General features: G+C 43.3%; 1 protein-coding gene across 1 annotated transcript; it reads left to right on the top strand.

The window, feature by feature from the left end:
* The first annotated feature begins 3,762 nt into the window (after positions 1-3,762).
* LOC132770062 (gap junction beta-6 protein-like) lies at positions 3,763-15,067 on the top strand. The gene is made up of 2 exons (XM_060766947.2): positions 3,763-3,897; positions 11,706-15,067. The coding sequence occupies exon 2, from the start codon at positions 11,726-11,728 to the stop codon at positions 12,407-12,409; it is 684 nt and encodes a 227-aa protein (XP_060622930.2). The 5' UTR covers positions 3,763-3,897; positions 11,706-11,725; the 3' UTR covers positions 12,410-15,067.
* Positions 15,068-16,186: the final 1,119 nt, after the last annotated feature.

Genomic DNA, 16,186 nt, shown 5'->3' with positions numbered 1-16,186 from the left:
TAGCTTGTTAGCCACCTGAGAAGTGTCAGGCTGAGAGCCATCCTCCTCCCACTGCACCTGGCTGGTTTCACTAACATCAGAAACAATATCTGAAACATTCCTTGCCATGGGAAACTGAAACTCCTCATTTTCTTCAGAAACAACAGGAACATCTTCATGAATCTGAATCCCATCATCTTCTACCTGAGGCTCCAGCTGAGCCACAACAACCTCAATAGTTATGGCCTAAATCCAGAACTGATTAATTAATGGGAACATGATAAACCAATGTTTGCATATGTTCACATATTGTTTAACCCTACACTAGTTGGGATTAGGACACATGGACCTGGGTTGTTGTGAGTTTTCCAGGCAGTATTCCAGAAGCATTCTCTCCTGATGTTTCATCTGCATCTATGGGAGGCATCCTCAGAGGTTGTGAGGTCTGTTGGAAACTAGGAAAATGGGGTTTATGTATCTGTGGAATAATGTCCAGGGTGGGAGAAAGAACTCTTGTCTGTTGGAGGTAGGTGTGAATGTTGCTGTTGGTCACCTTGATTAGCATTTAATAACCTCAAGATGTTTTGGACTTCACCTCCCACAATTCCTAACAGCTACCAGCTGTTAGGAATTGTGGGAGTTGAAGTCCAAACCATCTTGAAGGCCCAAGTTTGCCCATGCCTGTTCTAGGCAGACCTAATCCTGAAATTCTGCACTTTAGAAATTGAATATCCGGTGCTCTTCTAATTTACTGAGTTTTCAACCAAAAGTAATATTGCAACCTGTAATGTGCCTACAGACTTCAGGTTTAGGACAGTGTCGTGCCAAGGTTCTTAGTGGCACATTTATTACATTTTTAAAAAAATAAAGAAATGAGTTATATGTTATAGCCAATGTAAACCTTACTTTCATGCTTCACACCAAGTTTATATATTAAAATATCTTCGTTCTCATTTTAGTTACCAAAACAAGTCTTTCCACTTGGTTTCCACTTACTAGTCAAATGTGGGCTAGGGAAAATGATGGTAGCTGGATCTGTAATTGGCTAAGTGAACAAACCCAGAGGGTGCTCACCAATGCTTCCTCTTCACCCTGGAAAAATGTGGTGAGTGGAGTGCCATAAGCAGGGCTCCGTCCTGGGCCCAGTCCTGTTCAACATCTTTATTAATAACTTAGATGACGGGTTAGAAGGCAGGATCATCAAGTTTGCAGATGACACCAAATTGGGAGGGATAGCCAATACTCTCCAAGACAGGAGCAGAATTCAAAATGATCTGAACAGATTAGAGAAATGGGCCAAAACTGACAAATGAAGTTCAACAGGGACGAATGCAAGATACTCCACTTAAGCAGAAAAAAATTAATTCAAAGATACCGAATGGGGGATGATGCCTGGCTCGAGAGCAGTACGTGTGAAAAATATATCGGAGTCTTCATGGACAACAAGTTAAACATGAGCCAACAATGTGATGCAGCAGCTTAAAAAGCCAATGGGGTTTTGGCCTGTATAAATAGGAGTATAGTGTCTAGATCCAGGGAAGTCATGCTAACCCTCTATTCCGCCTTGGTCAGACCACACCTGGAATACTGTGTTCAGTTCTGGGCACCACAATTTATTTATTTGCAGTATTTTTATACCGCCCCTCTCAACCTGAAGGGGACTCAATTGAAGGGAGATGTTGACCAGATGGAATGTGTCCAGAGGAGGGCAACTAAAATGATCAAGGGTCTGGAGAACAAGCCCTATGTGGAGTGGCTTAAGGAGCTGGGCATGCTTAGCCTGAAGAAGAGAAGGCTGAGAGGAGACATGATGAGGGCCATGGATCAATATGTGAGGGGAAGCCATAGGGAGGAGGGAGCAAATTTGTTTTCTGCTGCCCTGGATTCTAGGACATGGAACAATGGCTTCAAACGACAAGAAAGGAGATTGCACCTGATCATTTGGAAGAACGTCCTAACAAATAGTGGAACTCTCTGTCCTAGCAGTTCTCAGCAGTGGAACTCTCTGTCCCAGAGTGTGGTGGAGGCTCCTTCTTTGGAGGCTTTTAAGCAGAGGCTAAGAGGCCATCTGTCGGGGGTGCTTTGAATGCAATTTTCCTGCTTCTTGGCAGGGGGTTGAACTGGATGGTCCACGAGGTCTCTTCCAACTCTAGGAGTCTATGATAACATGTCTCTATCTGCATAGGACAATGTACCCATCTTGTCTCACCAACTCCATCACCTTGACTTTAGAATTCCTTATTTATTTATTTATTTATTTATTTATTTATTTATTACAGTATTTATATTCTGCCCTTCTCACCCCAAAGGGGAGTCAGGGTGGATCACAATGTACATATACACGGCAAACATTCAATGCCGTTTTTGACATACAAGACATACAGACAGATAAAGCCCATTAAGCAGTTCTTCCATTTCAGATCTTGGAGGTTGCTCGATTCGGCCACAGGGAGAGTTGTCGCTTCATCAACTATGACGTCGAGCCTTTTTGATTGTAGTATTTCCTCCTTGCTCTCCAGCATTATTATGGTGTTATAAATTAGCCTCCCCGCTTTTAAGCGGTCCCTAATTCCTCTACTCACAGCTGTTTTCAAACTGCTTAGGTCAACAGTGACCTGGGCATTTTTTTTAACAGCTGTTTTTTTAACAGCTATTAACAGTCAGGCGCTCAACCTCGACTGTTAATAGAGACAGCAAGACATTTGACTTTATCCAAATAGTTTCTAATTCCTTAATATGAAAGAAAAATGGAACACACTCAAAATGTCATGGTCACCCTAACCCAGTGGTTCTCAACCTGGGGGTCGGGACCCCGAGGGGAGTCGCGAGGGGGTGTCAGAGGGGTCGCCAAAGGCCCTCAGAAAGCACAGTATTTTCTGTTGGTCATGGGGGTTCTATGTGGGAAGTCTGGCCCAATTCTGTCATTGGTGAGGTTCAGAATACTCTTTGATTGTAGGTGAACTATACATCCCAGCAACTACAACTCCAAAATGTCAGTGTCTATTTCCCCCAAACTCTACTAGTGTTCACATTTGGGCATAGTCAGTATTCGTGCTAAGTTTGGTCCAGATCCATCATTGCATGAATCCACAGCACTCCTCTGGGTATAGGTGAACTACAGCTCCCAAACTCAAGGTCAATGCTCACAAAACCCTTCCAGTGTTCTGTTGATCATGGGAGTTCTGTGTGTCAAGTTTGGTTTAAATCCAGCGCTGGTAGAGTTCAGATTGCTCTTTGATTATAACTGAACTATAAATCCCAGCACCTACAACTCCCAAATGACAAAATCAATCCTCCCCCCAACCCCAGTAGCATTCACATTTGAGCATATTGGGTATTTGTGCTCAATTTAGTGCAGTGAATGAAAATGCATCCTGCATATCGGATATTTACATTACGATTTATAACAGTAGTAAAATGACAGGTATCAAGTAGCAACGAAAACAATATTATGGTTGGGGGTCACCACAACATAGGGAACTGCATTAAGGGGTCACGGCATTAGCAAAGTTGAGAACCACTGCCCTAACTTAATTAAAAGAAGATGAATTCCTCATCATAAAATATTTTCTTCAAAGAAATAACCTCAGAGCATTTCTTCAAAATAAAGGTTTTTATTTCACTTCTTCCTCCATGTGAAGAATTGCCAGAGGCAGCCATAGTCTTCTCGTTGCTTCCATAGCCTTGAGCCAGGACAGTTTAGGTGGCATCATCCACATCTCTCTCCTTTGTGGGGGTGTCTCCAATCACCTGCTTCTGGGGAACAAGGAGGAGCTTCCCTTTTAGGCAAGGCCAGGCAAGGCAAGGCAGGCTGCGAAGGAAGCTGCCAAGTCAAGCTGGGACTAAGGGCTCGCTCGCCTCGCCGGGGAAAGGGAGCCGTCGGAAAAGAAGGCAGCCCGGTTTGTTCCCCCCACCGAGGTGAGACAGGGGGTGGGGAGGCTCTCCCGGAATGAGGGCCATGGATGGGTGGACAGGGATAGCATGACAAGGGTCCAGAGAATGCCACTCCAAGTGTGTGCGCCCCATACTCCAAAGGGGAGGAGGAGAAGGTTAAGAGTAAAAGGTTCTGAAGATGGGAAGATAGGTGTGTGCCCTTCCACACAGCCCTATATCCCAGAATATCAAGGCAGAAAATCCCACAATATCTGCTTTGAACTGGGATATATGGCAGTGTGGACTCAGATAACACAGTTCAAAGCAGATATTGTGGGATTTTCTGCCTTGATATTATGAGATATAGGGCTGTGTGGAAGGACCCCCGACAAGGAAAGGGCCCAGCAATTAAGAAGGTTCTGTATGTGAGTTTCTGGTGTTTTTTCAGTACTGCCATTTCAGTTCTTGCTGCTGATAATAAGGAAAGGGAAATGTGTTGTACCCTAAAGCAGTGGTTCTCAACTTTCCTGATACCACAACCCCTTAATACAGTTCCTCATGTTGTGGTGACCCTCAACCATAACATTACTTTTGTTGCTACTTTATAACTACAATTTTGCTACTGTTATGAATTGTAACGTAAATATCTGATATAAGGTAAAGGTAGGTAAAGGTTTTCCGCTGATATTAAGTCCAGTTGTGTTCAACTCTAGGGTGTAGTGCTCATCTCCATTTCTAAGCTGAAGAGTAGACACCTCCAAGGTCATGTGACCGGCATGACTGCATGGAGCACCATTACCTTCCCGCCGAGCAGTACCTATTGATCTACTCACATTTGCATGTTTTCGAATTGCTAGGTTGGCAGAAGCTGGGGCTGACATGCTGCTCCCCAGATTCGAACCTGCGACCTTTCAAGTCAACAAGCTCAGCAGCTCAGCGCTTTAACTCACTGCGCCACCGGGGGCTCCAAATATCTGATGTGCAGGATGTATTTTCATTTACTGGACCAAATTTGGTACAAGTATCCAATATTTGAATACTGGTGGCATTGGGGGGAATTGATTTTATCACTTGGGAGTTGTAGTTGCTGGGATTTATAGTTCACCAACAATCAAAGAGCATTCTGAACTCCACCAATGATGGAGTTGAACCAAATTTGACACACAGAACTCCCATAACCAACAGAAAATACTGGAAGGGTTTGGTGGGCATTGACCTTGAGTTTTGGAGTTGTAGTTCACCTACATCCAGAGAGCCCTGTGGACTCAAACAATGATGGATCTGGACCAAACTTGGCACAAATATTCAATATGCACAAATGTGAACACTGGTGGAGCTTGGGGAAAATAGACATTTGTAAGTTGTAGTTGCTGGCATTTATAGTTCACCCACCATCAAAGAGCATTCTGAACCCCACCAATGATAGAGTTGGGCCAAACTTCTCACACAGAACCCCCAAGCCTTGAAGGACCTATTGGCATGAACCTCCCCCCAGCCTCACACGCTCTCCTTCACCTGCATGCAGGGGTGGCTCAACCCATTATGCAAAGTAAGCATTTGCAATATAGTTGATTTTGCCCACTGAGTGCAGTACCTAAAGATACTTAAACACAATCGGCGCTGACAAGATTACCATCTGCCAGCTGCAAAAGGCCACCTTACTGGGATCTGCACGCATTATTCGCTGATACATCACACAGTCCTAGACACTTGGGAAGTGTCCGACATGTGATCCAATACAGGAGCCAGTAGAGTGTATTCTGTGGACTCATCTTGTTGTGTTTCAAATAATAATAATAATAATAATAATAATAATAATAATAATAGACCTTTAACTCTGTACCTAAAGCCTTCCAAAATTTTAGATGAGAAAGGAAAATCAATACAACTGTTTTAAAACATTTGAGGTAAAGGTAAAGGTTTCCCCTAACATTAAGTCTAGTCATGTCCGACTCTGGGGGGTGGTGCTCATCTCCATTTCTAAACCAAAGAGCCAGCATTGTCCATAGACACCTCCAAGGTCATATGCATGGAGCGCCATTATCCTCCCGCAGAAGAGGTACCTATTGATCTACTTACATTTGCATGTTTTTGGACTTCTAGGTTGGCAGAAGCTGGGCCTAACAGTGGAAGCTCACCCTGCTCCCTGGATTCGAACCGCTGACCTTGTGGTCAGCAAGTTCAGCAGTTCAGTGGTTTAACCTGCTGCGCCACTGGAGGCCCTATATACTTGAGTATATAGGTAATCAGAGTTGGACAGTCTTATCCTAAATTACAGTTTTAATATTCAAAATATTAAATATTCAAAAACATTTAACCTCCTGATGCTTCAATTAATGTAATTTTTTAATTAATGTAATTTTTATAATGTAATTAATGTAATGTAATTAATGTAATTTTGGGGCTACAAAGTTGAATCCATGACATGCAAGTGTGGAGAAGAGCAAACCAGGTTGTGCCAGTCAGCTTTCGTATGATATTGTTTCTAGTGGGTAATGAAACAATATCATACGAAAGCTGACTGGCACAACCTGGGGATCACAACCAGATACAGTGAAGACATCTGCCCTTGCGCTATGCTACTCTGCTGCTGAGTATGCATGCCCAGTGTGGAACACATCTCACCACACTAAAACAGTGGATGTGGCTCTTAATAAGACATGCCGAATTATCACAGGGTGTCTGCGCCCTACACAACTGGAGAAATTACACTGCTTAGCCGGTATTGCACCACCTGACATCCGCCGGGAAGTAGCAACCAATAGTGAAAGGACCAAGGCAGTGACATCCCCAGCTCATCCCTTGTTTGGGTATCAGCCAGCACGTCAACGACTTAAATCAAGAAATAGTTTTCTTAGATCTACAGAGACACTCGCTGGAACACCTCAGCAAGCGAGAGTCCAAAAGTGGCAGGCTCAAACCCAGCACCTCAATCCGTGGGGGATACCAGATGAGAGACTCCCCCCTGGGCACACAGAAGACTGGGCGACTTGGAAGGCGTTGAACAGACTGCTCTCTGGCACCACGAGATGCAGAGCCAATCTTAAGAAATGGGGCTACAAAGTTGAATCCACGACATGCGAGTGTGGAAAAGAGCAAACCACTGACCACCTGCTGCAATGCAACCTGAGCCCTGCCACATGGACGATGGAGGACCTTCTTGCGGCAACACCAGAGGCACTCCAAGTGACCAGATACTGGTCAAAGGACATTTAATCAGCTACCAAGTTTGCAAAATTTGTGGGTTTTTTTAAATCTGTTTGTTTTGTTCTGTTAGAAATGTAATACAATGTTCTGGTTGCGGATGACACGATAAATAAATAAATGTAATATTTGGAATTTACTAGTAGTACAGCATTTCCCACGCTCGGCTTATACTCAAGTCAATATGATAAACTTAGGTTCCTCAGCTTATATTCAGGTCGGCTTATACTCAAGTATATAAGGTATCTTTCCAAGAACACCTTTCGTTTGATCCTGCAGCTCCTTTGTGCTTATTAAATTAATATAAATCTGTGACATCATCTCACTTAACCCTCAGGGTTAGCAAGTTTAATTAAAGCTTCCATACCAAGGGTTCATGCTGTAACATGTTGGAAATCTGACTGTCTTATAAGTTAGCCTGGCTTTTCCTGTTTCGGGTTATACTGAAGGGCATTGTTTTCTTGTCGTATTATCACCAGCATGATATGTTTGTATGTATAGATCAGAACTTAAAAGAGGCAAATGTAAGATACTGCACTTAGGCAGAAAAAATTAAATGCAAAGAAACAGGATGGATGATGCCTGGCTTGACAACAGTCCATGTGAGAAAGATCTTGAAGTTTTTGTGGATAATAAGTTGAACATGAGCCAACAGTGTGATGCAGCAGCTAAAAAAGCCAACAGGATTTTGGACTACATCCAAAGGAGTATAGTGTCTAGATCGAGAGAAGTCATGGTGCCTCCCTATTCAGCTGTGATTAGACCTCACCTAGAATACTGTGTCTAATTCTGGGTATCATCATTCAAAAGGGATATTGATAAGCTGGAAGGTGTCCAGAGCAGGACGACTAAAATAATCAAAGGTCTGGAGACCATGAATTCCTATGAGGAGTGTCTTAAAGAACTGGGTATGTTTAGCCTGCAGAAGAGAAGGTTGAGTGGATATAATAGCCATGTTTAAATACGTGAAAGGGTGTCATAAGGAAGAGGTTGCAGGGTTGTGTTCTGCTGCCCTGGAGACTAGGACTAGGAGCAATGGGTTCAAATGACAGAAAACATTAGGAAGAACTTCCTGACTGTAGAAGCTGTTCAACAGTGGAACTCTCTGCCTTGGAGAATGGTGGGAGCTTCTTCCTTGGAAACATTTAAACAGAGGCTGGATGCCCACCTGTCAGAGATACTTTGATTATATTGTTGAAGGTTTTCATGGATGGAATCACTGGGTTTTGTAGGTTTTTTGGGCTATGTGGCCATGTTCTAGAAGCATTCTCTCCTGACGTTTTGCCTGCATCTTTGGCAAGAATCCTCAGAGGTTGTGAGGTCTTTGATTGTGCTTTTCCTTCAAGGCAGGGGGTTGAACTGGATGGCCCATGTGGTCTCATCCAGCTCTATTATTCTATGATTCTATGAGGCAATGGATATCAATTTGAGTACATCCAGCTATGCTCATTTCTATTAGTGAGTTGTTCGTGCAAATGCTGAGCAACATGTCCCGATCTGCAAAGTAACTTTCTGTGTTTTTTAAAGATGATAAAGTGGCAAGTTACAAAGGCAACAAATTCTGTAACGATGTTGCACATACATACATTGCAAATCATTCTGTAAGGAGCAGGTGTTAACTTAAGGAAAAGGGCTAAGTGGTTCTCAACCTGGGGTCCCCAGATGTTTTTGGCCTTCAACTCCCAGAAATCCTAACAACTGGTAAACTGGATTTCTGGGAGTTGTAGGCCAAAAACATCTGGGGACCCACAGGTTGAGAACCACTGGGCTAAGAGAAGAAATGACATTCCCAGAGTTTTAAACTTGATACTAGTCTAAGAAGACTTTAATATCAGTAATAACACACTTTCTCAAATGATCATTTGAAGTAAAACAGAATAATGTGATGGAACTAATATTAGTACTTCTGTGGTACAAAATTCCTAACTCAACATATTCTGCACAAACTATGTTGAAAAAAACTTCAAGACAGAAATCTTGTTTGTCCGTGCCTCCTATTATTAAAGCATTTTAATGCCACTTGGGTCTTTTAAAAAGGCGCAGCGGGTTAAACTGCTAAGCTGCAGAACTTGCTGACTGGAAGGTCGGCAATTCAAATCAGTGGACGGGGTGAGCGCCTGTTGTTAGCCCCAGCTTCTGTCAACCTAGCAGTTTGAAAACATGTAAATGTAAGTAGATAGACAGGTACAGCCTTGGCAGGCAGGTAACTTCACTCCATGCACTCATGCCGGCCACATGACCTTGGAGGCGTCTACGGACAATGCCAGCTCTTTGGCTTAGAAATAGAGATGAACACCACCCCCCAGAGTCTGACACAGATTTAATGTCAAGGGGAAACTTTTACCTTTACTGGGTGTTTTGAATAAATAAAATCACAGAATTCTTAAAGTCATTTCTGACTCGTATTGCAAGGTTTCCTTGGCAAGATTCCATCAGAGGTGGTTTGCCTTTGCTTTCCTCTGGATCTGTATTCCCATTGACACTAACCATTTAATATAGTTCAAAGCCAGCTTTAAATTACAATGGTGACCACACAACAAACTTCCACAAAAGTATGTGGAAGAAAGCCTGTAATGTGTATCAATGTTCTCTGGTTTGTGCAAATACCACCTGGACCTCAAACTGGTTCCAGAATTTCCTATAGAATCATAGAGTTGGAAGAGACCTTGCGAGCCATCCAGTCTAACCCCCTGCGAAGACGCAGAAAAATATCATTCAAAGCACCCCCAACAGATGGCCATCCAGCCTCCACTTAAAAGCCTCCAAAGAAGGAGCTTCCACCACACTCCGGGGCAGAGAGTTCCACTGCTGAACAGCTCTCAAAGTCAGGAAGTTCTTCCTAATGTTCAGGTGGAATCTCCTTTCCTGTATTTTGAAGACATTGTTCTGCATCCTAGTCTCCAGGGAAGCAGAAAACAAGCTTGCTCCCTTCTCCCTATGACTTCCCCTCACATATTTATACATGGCCATCATCATGTCTCCTCTCTGCCTTCTCTTCAGCAGGCTAAACATGCCCAGCTCTTTAAATGGCTCCTCATAGGGCTTGTTCACCAGACCCTTGATCATTTTAGTCACTCTCCTCTGGACACATTCCAGCTTGTCAACATCTCCCTTAAATTGTAATAATCTGCACAGCAAAACCACTTTCCTCAGTACCGGTTTGAAACTGTATTCAATCATGGGTTTCCATGATTGTATGGGGATTCAAACCCTGATCTTGAGAATCATAAACACTTGAAACTGCTACACCACACTAGTTCCTTAGTCTCAGTTTTGACATTATTGCCAAAATAACCTCCTCCCTGAATTTTTCTGGCATCAGCTATATGGAGAGAAAGAGCTCCATTCAGCCTAAAATCGGACAGCGGATGATGTATACTTTACTTGGTAGAAGAACTTTATTCTTCTACCCCGCCTCCATCTCCCCAAAGGGACTCGGGGCGGCTTACATGGGGCCAAGCCCAAAAAGCATACAGTTAAAACAAGGCAAATAAAAATTAAATCAGTGTACAACCAACATCATAAGCAATAATAATAAAACAGACATCATAAGCAACAACTAGAAATACTTCTAGTCTCATTGGGGGGGGGGGCTGGTGTACAAACAAGTTGGAGAATAGGCTGGTCAAAAAGATGGATAGAACATATCGCAGTATAGGTATATAGAGCAGTTGTAATAGGATCATTTTAACAAGAATACAGTAATCAAACTTGATTTTAGGCCATGGTTAGGGACCATCTGTCAAAGGGATCATCAATCGAATGCACAATGGAACATCCATGTCTTTAGTTCTTTACGAAATGTGGATAGGGAGGGTGCTAACCTGATCTGCCTGGGGAGGGAATTCCAGAGACAAGGGGCCACCATCGAGAATGCCCTTTCTCTCGTCCCAACCAACCGTGCCTGAGATGGGGAGGGGAGTTAGAGAAGAGTCTCCCCAGAAGATCTTAGAGACCATGTAGGCTCGTAGGGGAAGATACGGTCATGAAGATAGGCTGGTCCTGAACCATTTAGAGCTTTGTAAGTAATTACCTACACCTTGAATTGGGACCGAGAACTTATTGGCAGCCAGCAGAGCTGTTTAAACAGGCGGGTTGACTGCTCCATGTCACTTGATCCAGTTAACAATCTGGCCGCCTACCTTTCCTGTATATGATCCAGGATTCTGACCATAACATTTACAAATATGTGCAGTTGTTTGCCTCCAGAGGCACAGTGAACTGAACTTACTGACCGAAAGGTTAGCGGTTTGAATCAAGGGAGCGGGGTGAGCTCCCACTGTTAGGCCGAGCTTCTGCCAACCTAGCAGTTTGAAAACATGCAAATGTGAGTAGATCAATAGGTACCACTCTGGTGCGAAGGTAACGGCTCTCCAGGCAGTCATGCCGGCCACATGACCTTGGAGGTGTCTATGGACAATACAGGCTCTTTGGCTTAGAAATGGAAATGAGCACCACACCCCAAAGTCGGACACAACTAAACTTAATGTCAAGGGGAAACCTTTACCTTTACTGTTTCCCAAAAAGGATAGGGAGCAGAAGAAATTAAATTTTGTGTTAGTCCTTCCAATTGCAGGACTTCCCAGTTCATAAAATGTGTTATGGAATGAAACCATTTCTCATTTGACCCATTCTTTTTGTCTTACTAGGCTAAAGGACACACACCGCTATGGACTGGAAATCTCTCAAAGACGTCTTGGGAGGGGTAAATAGACACTCCACCAGCATTGGAAAAATCTGGCTAACCGTCCTCTTCATTTTCCGAATTATGATTCTTGTGGTTGCTGCAGAAACAGTCTGGGGAGATGAACAGCAAGATTTTACTTGCAACACTCTACAACCAGGATGCAAAAATGTCTGCTACGATACGTTTTTCCCTGTCTCACACATTCGACTTTGGGCTCTCCAGCTGATCTTTGTCTCCACTCCTGCACTTTTGGTTGTGATGCATGTTGCTTACAGAAAGCGTGAGAAGAAACGGGAATACAAGCCTGGAGATAAAGTGGATTTTGAAGATCTGAAAAAGCAGAGATTTCACATTGAGGGTGCCTTCTGGTGGACACACATCAGCAGCATCATCTTCCGAATCATCTTTGAAACTATCTTCACATATATTTTCTATGTCTTATATGGAAGCTATAAATTTCCTCACTTAGTCAAATGTAGTGATTATCCTTGTCCAAACACAGTGGACTGTTTTGTTTCCCGACCCACTGAGAAAACTGTATTTACCATATTCATGCTGGCGGTTTCAGGCATCTGCTTGCTGCTGAATATACTTGAACTGGCTTATCTGATACTCAAGTCTTGTGTGAGGAAATCTAAGACGGTGAAAGCACTGCCCAGTAATTAAACGTCCATGTGTCTAATTGTGAATTCGCTATAGAAAATGGTCAGCAGGATTTTCATTTTCTAGAATAAATTTATATGATGTGTTTTCAAATGGTCATAGTATTTTGTTTGACATTTGTTCTAGAATACAGCTAGGAATCATCTGCCCCTTCAGCTGGAACTGTACTTGCCAGCATTATTTACCATTCGCTGATGAAGGCTGCAGTCCTTTGTATTCACAGGTTCCACCATCCATGTGGCGTAGTGGGTTAAACCCCTGTGCCGGCAGGACTGAAGACCGACAGGTTGCAGATTCAAATCCGGGGAGAGGCGGATGAGCTCACTCTATCAACTCCAGCTTCTCATGTGGGAACGTGAGAGAAGCCTCCCACAAGGACGATAAAAAACATCAAATCATCCAGGCGTCCCCTGGGCAACATCCTTGCAGACGGCCAATTCTCTCACACCAGAAGCAACTTGCAGTTTCTCAAGTCACTCCTGACAAAACAACAGCAAAAAACCATCCATGGCTAGAATTTTTTTAAGTTCAAAGGAAAAGTAGAGTTGGACATAATCTGCTATGGGAAATATTGTGCTAGAAACTATTTATTTATTTAAAACTTTTATATCCTGATCTTCTCTATCTCGGTGGAGGGACTCAGACCGGCTAACAGCAGAAATTCAACGCACAAATACATCTAAAACATCATAAAATCATAATAAGTTAAAATAGAGACAGAATAAATACATATAAGCCAAATTGCCAAGATAGAATCAAGTTCAACTCAATCCGCAAATGTGGTCAATAACTATTAGGTTACTGCTGGACTCAACCAATTATTCTGGGAATGCTTCATTCCAGAGCCAGGATTTCACTAGTTTTCTGAAGGTCAGGAGGGAAGGGGCAGATCTGATCTCCATCAGGAGAGAGTTCCACAGCTGAGGGGCCACCGCCGAGAAGGCCCTGGCTCTCGTCCCCACCAGACACGATTGCAAATGCAGTGGGACCGAGAGCAGGGCCCCTCCAGAAGATCTTAACAACCTTGATGGTTCATAGGGGAGAATACGTTCGGACAGGTAAACTGGGCCGGAACCGTTTAGGGTTTTGTAGGTTAAAACCAGCACTTTGAATTGTGCTCAGAAGCTAATTGGCAGCCAGTGGAGCTGACGCAACAAGGGAGTTGTGCGCTCCCTGTACCCCGCTTCTGTCAGTAACCTGACTGCCACACATTGGACTAGTTGCAGCTTCCGGGCAGTCTTCAGAGGCAACCCCACGTAGAGAGCGTTGCAGTAGTCTATACAGGATGTAACCAGAGTGTGGACCACTGTGTCCAAGTCAGACTTCCCAAGGTACAGGCGCAGCTGGCGCACAAGTTTTAATTGTGCAAAAGCTCTCCCAGCCACTCCGAGACCTCAGGTTCTAGGCTCAGCGATGAGATATCATTTGGGAGCAAGTAATCCTAGTGCTTTTATGAGCAGGCTGAAGAAAACATGCAAGTGTAAATCAGGATTAACTAAAACAAGTAACTCTGTCTCTGTGAGAACACTCTTAATCCAACTGTGACGAACAGGAACTTTGATGTTCTCGTGTTTCTACTTGTAATGTGTATGATTGTATCTTTGACTGCCAAGAAAACATTCTGCCATTCAATGACAGAAACTCCAGGATTGCAAAATGTTTGAATAGTATTAGTGTCACTTAAAAAATATCCATAACCTAATCAAATTTGCTACACCTGAAGTTGTGGTTGTTTGACTGGAAAGGCTGATGGTGAAAACTAATTTGTAATGCTCTGTTTAAACCAATGTTTAATCTAGGCATGGGCAAACTTCAACCCTCTGGGTGTTTTGGACTTCAACTCCCACAATTCCTAACAGCCGGTAGGTGATACTGGGAAATTCCTGGCTCTGGAATAAAAGACACTCACTAGTACAGCTGTGGGTGCATCTGCACTGTAGACTCAATGTAGTTTGACACTCCTTTAACTGTCACGGCTGAAGCTATGGAATCATTGGAGACGTAGTTTTACAAGGTCTTTCACCTTCTCAAATTGTGCTGGTGCATCAACCAACTAGCTATAGTAGTCACACATCAGTCTACACATTATCCCCTTCCCACACAAACACGTATCTCAAGGAAGTGATTCAGAAAATAATAAACTTTTAGAAGAAATTGAAGAGTTAACTTCACTAACCCGCAAAGCCTAAGGAAGCTTGCTTATCACTAGGTATGTTGTGTTGCACTGACAAAGATGCTCTGGATAATACATTGCAAAATAAATATTAGTATTAAAATAATTATCCTGTGCAAGTGAATACCAAACATTTTGCAGCTGTTAACTGTTGTGAATTGCTGTTGATGTAATCCTACCTGGAAATGCTGTTGGTCTGAGGGTAACAGGCATTTAACGTGTTCAAACTAAAATTGTTTTAATTATTCCCTCAAGTGAAAGCCTTACATCATAATTACCATATACTCTTTTTATAACGGATTAACCCTGAAGCTTATTTTACAGATCTTCAGGATCCAGTTGACCTTGATAATCTTTCAGCAAAAAGTTATCCTAGTTAATAATTGTGTTGGTTGGACCCGGAAAAATATTGAGCTATTAAATATTGAATTCATAAAATCATAGAGTTGGAAGAGATCATAAAGGCCATTCAGTTCAAACTCCTGCCCTGCAGGAAAACACAATCAAGGCATTCCCAAGTGGCCATCTAGAACAGTGGTTCCCAGCCTTTTTTTTGACCAGGGACCACTTTGACCAGGGATTGCTCTCCAACATTAGTACCAAAAGGGTTACGAATCAGGTTTTGGTCAACTTTAGATTCGGGTTGGTTATTTGGGGTGCTGATTCAGAAAATTGCATTGGATAGACCACATCAGCTCTAGTTTCTGATCCAGAACATATACCATCCAGTAGTCATCATCTGCTCACCCACAGAAAACCATATTTAATAAATCTCGGCACTATAAGAGGGTTTTGCGAGACCAGTCTCTCTCGTTGCAACGGTGTAGTAATGGTGAGGCCACAGACCATATTTTAGTTCTTGCAGACCACTGGTGGTCCACGGAGTACAGGTTGGGAACCACTGATCTAGAAGATAAACATGAGGGTGGGCAATGGAGAGCCCCCTGCCTTTAAGCTGATCTGACCTGCAGCAGAGAGTTCCACAGTTCCTGGTTGCCCGATTGGGCCAGCATCGCTGGGAATGTGGCCACAGCAGCAGCTTTAACTAGAAGCCTCCTTTTGCCTTGCTTCGCCTTGCTTTCTTTCCCTCACCCAGGCCTGCAGCCAGGATTTTGATTCAGGAGGGGCTGAGTTTGATTCGGGGTGGGGTGGGGGGCTGAGTGAAAGAGGGTCTACCCTAGCAAACCTTTTGTATTGTTACCCCAATACCCCCATGCATATGGAATATATTGAGCATGGTGATCAGATCATTATATGAATAAACATAACAGTTTAAATAATATACCAGTAAGGCCTTCTTACGGACCACCATGAGAATTTCAGGGGGGGGGGGCTGAAGCCCCACAAGCCCCCCCCCCCCCCGCTACATGCCTGCCCTCACTCTAACATTGTAACAAATTCCCCAATAAAGCATCATTTAATTGTAACCTTTTCTCTCTATCGTGATACATTGTGTCCCTTTACTGCCTCTAACTCTCTCCAGCATGAACTTTTCCTCTCTCGAGCTGCAGATCAATGTCGCATCCTGGGGAAGCCGAAACTGCACTCCTTTGAATCGTGGATACGCGGACCCATGGGGCTTCTTACCATTGTTTTCCTAGACTAAT

Source organism: Anolis sagrei, chromosome 3, assembly GCF_037176765.1.
Source record: "Anolis sagrei isolate rAnoSag1 chromosome 3, rAnoSag1.mat, whole genome shotgun sequence".
In the NCBI taxonomy this organism is placed as follows: Eukaryota; Metazoa; Chordata; class Lepidosauria; order Squamata; family Dactyloidae; genus Anolis; species Anolis sagrei.
This window is presented reverse-complemented; position numbering and strand designations above follow the sequence as displayed.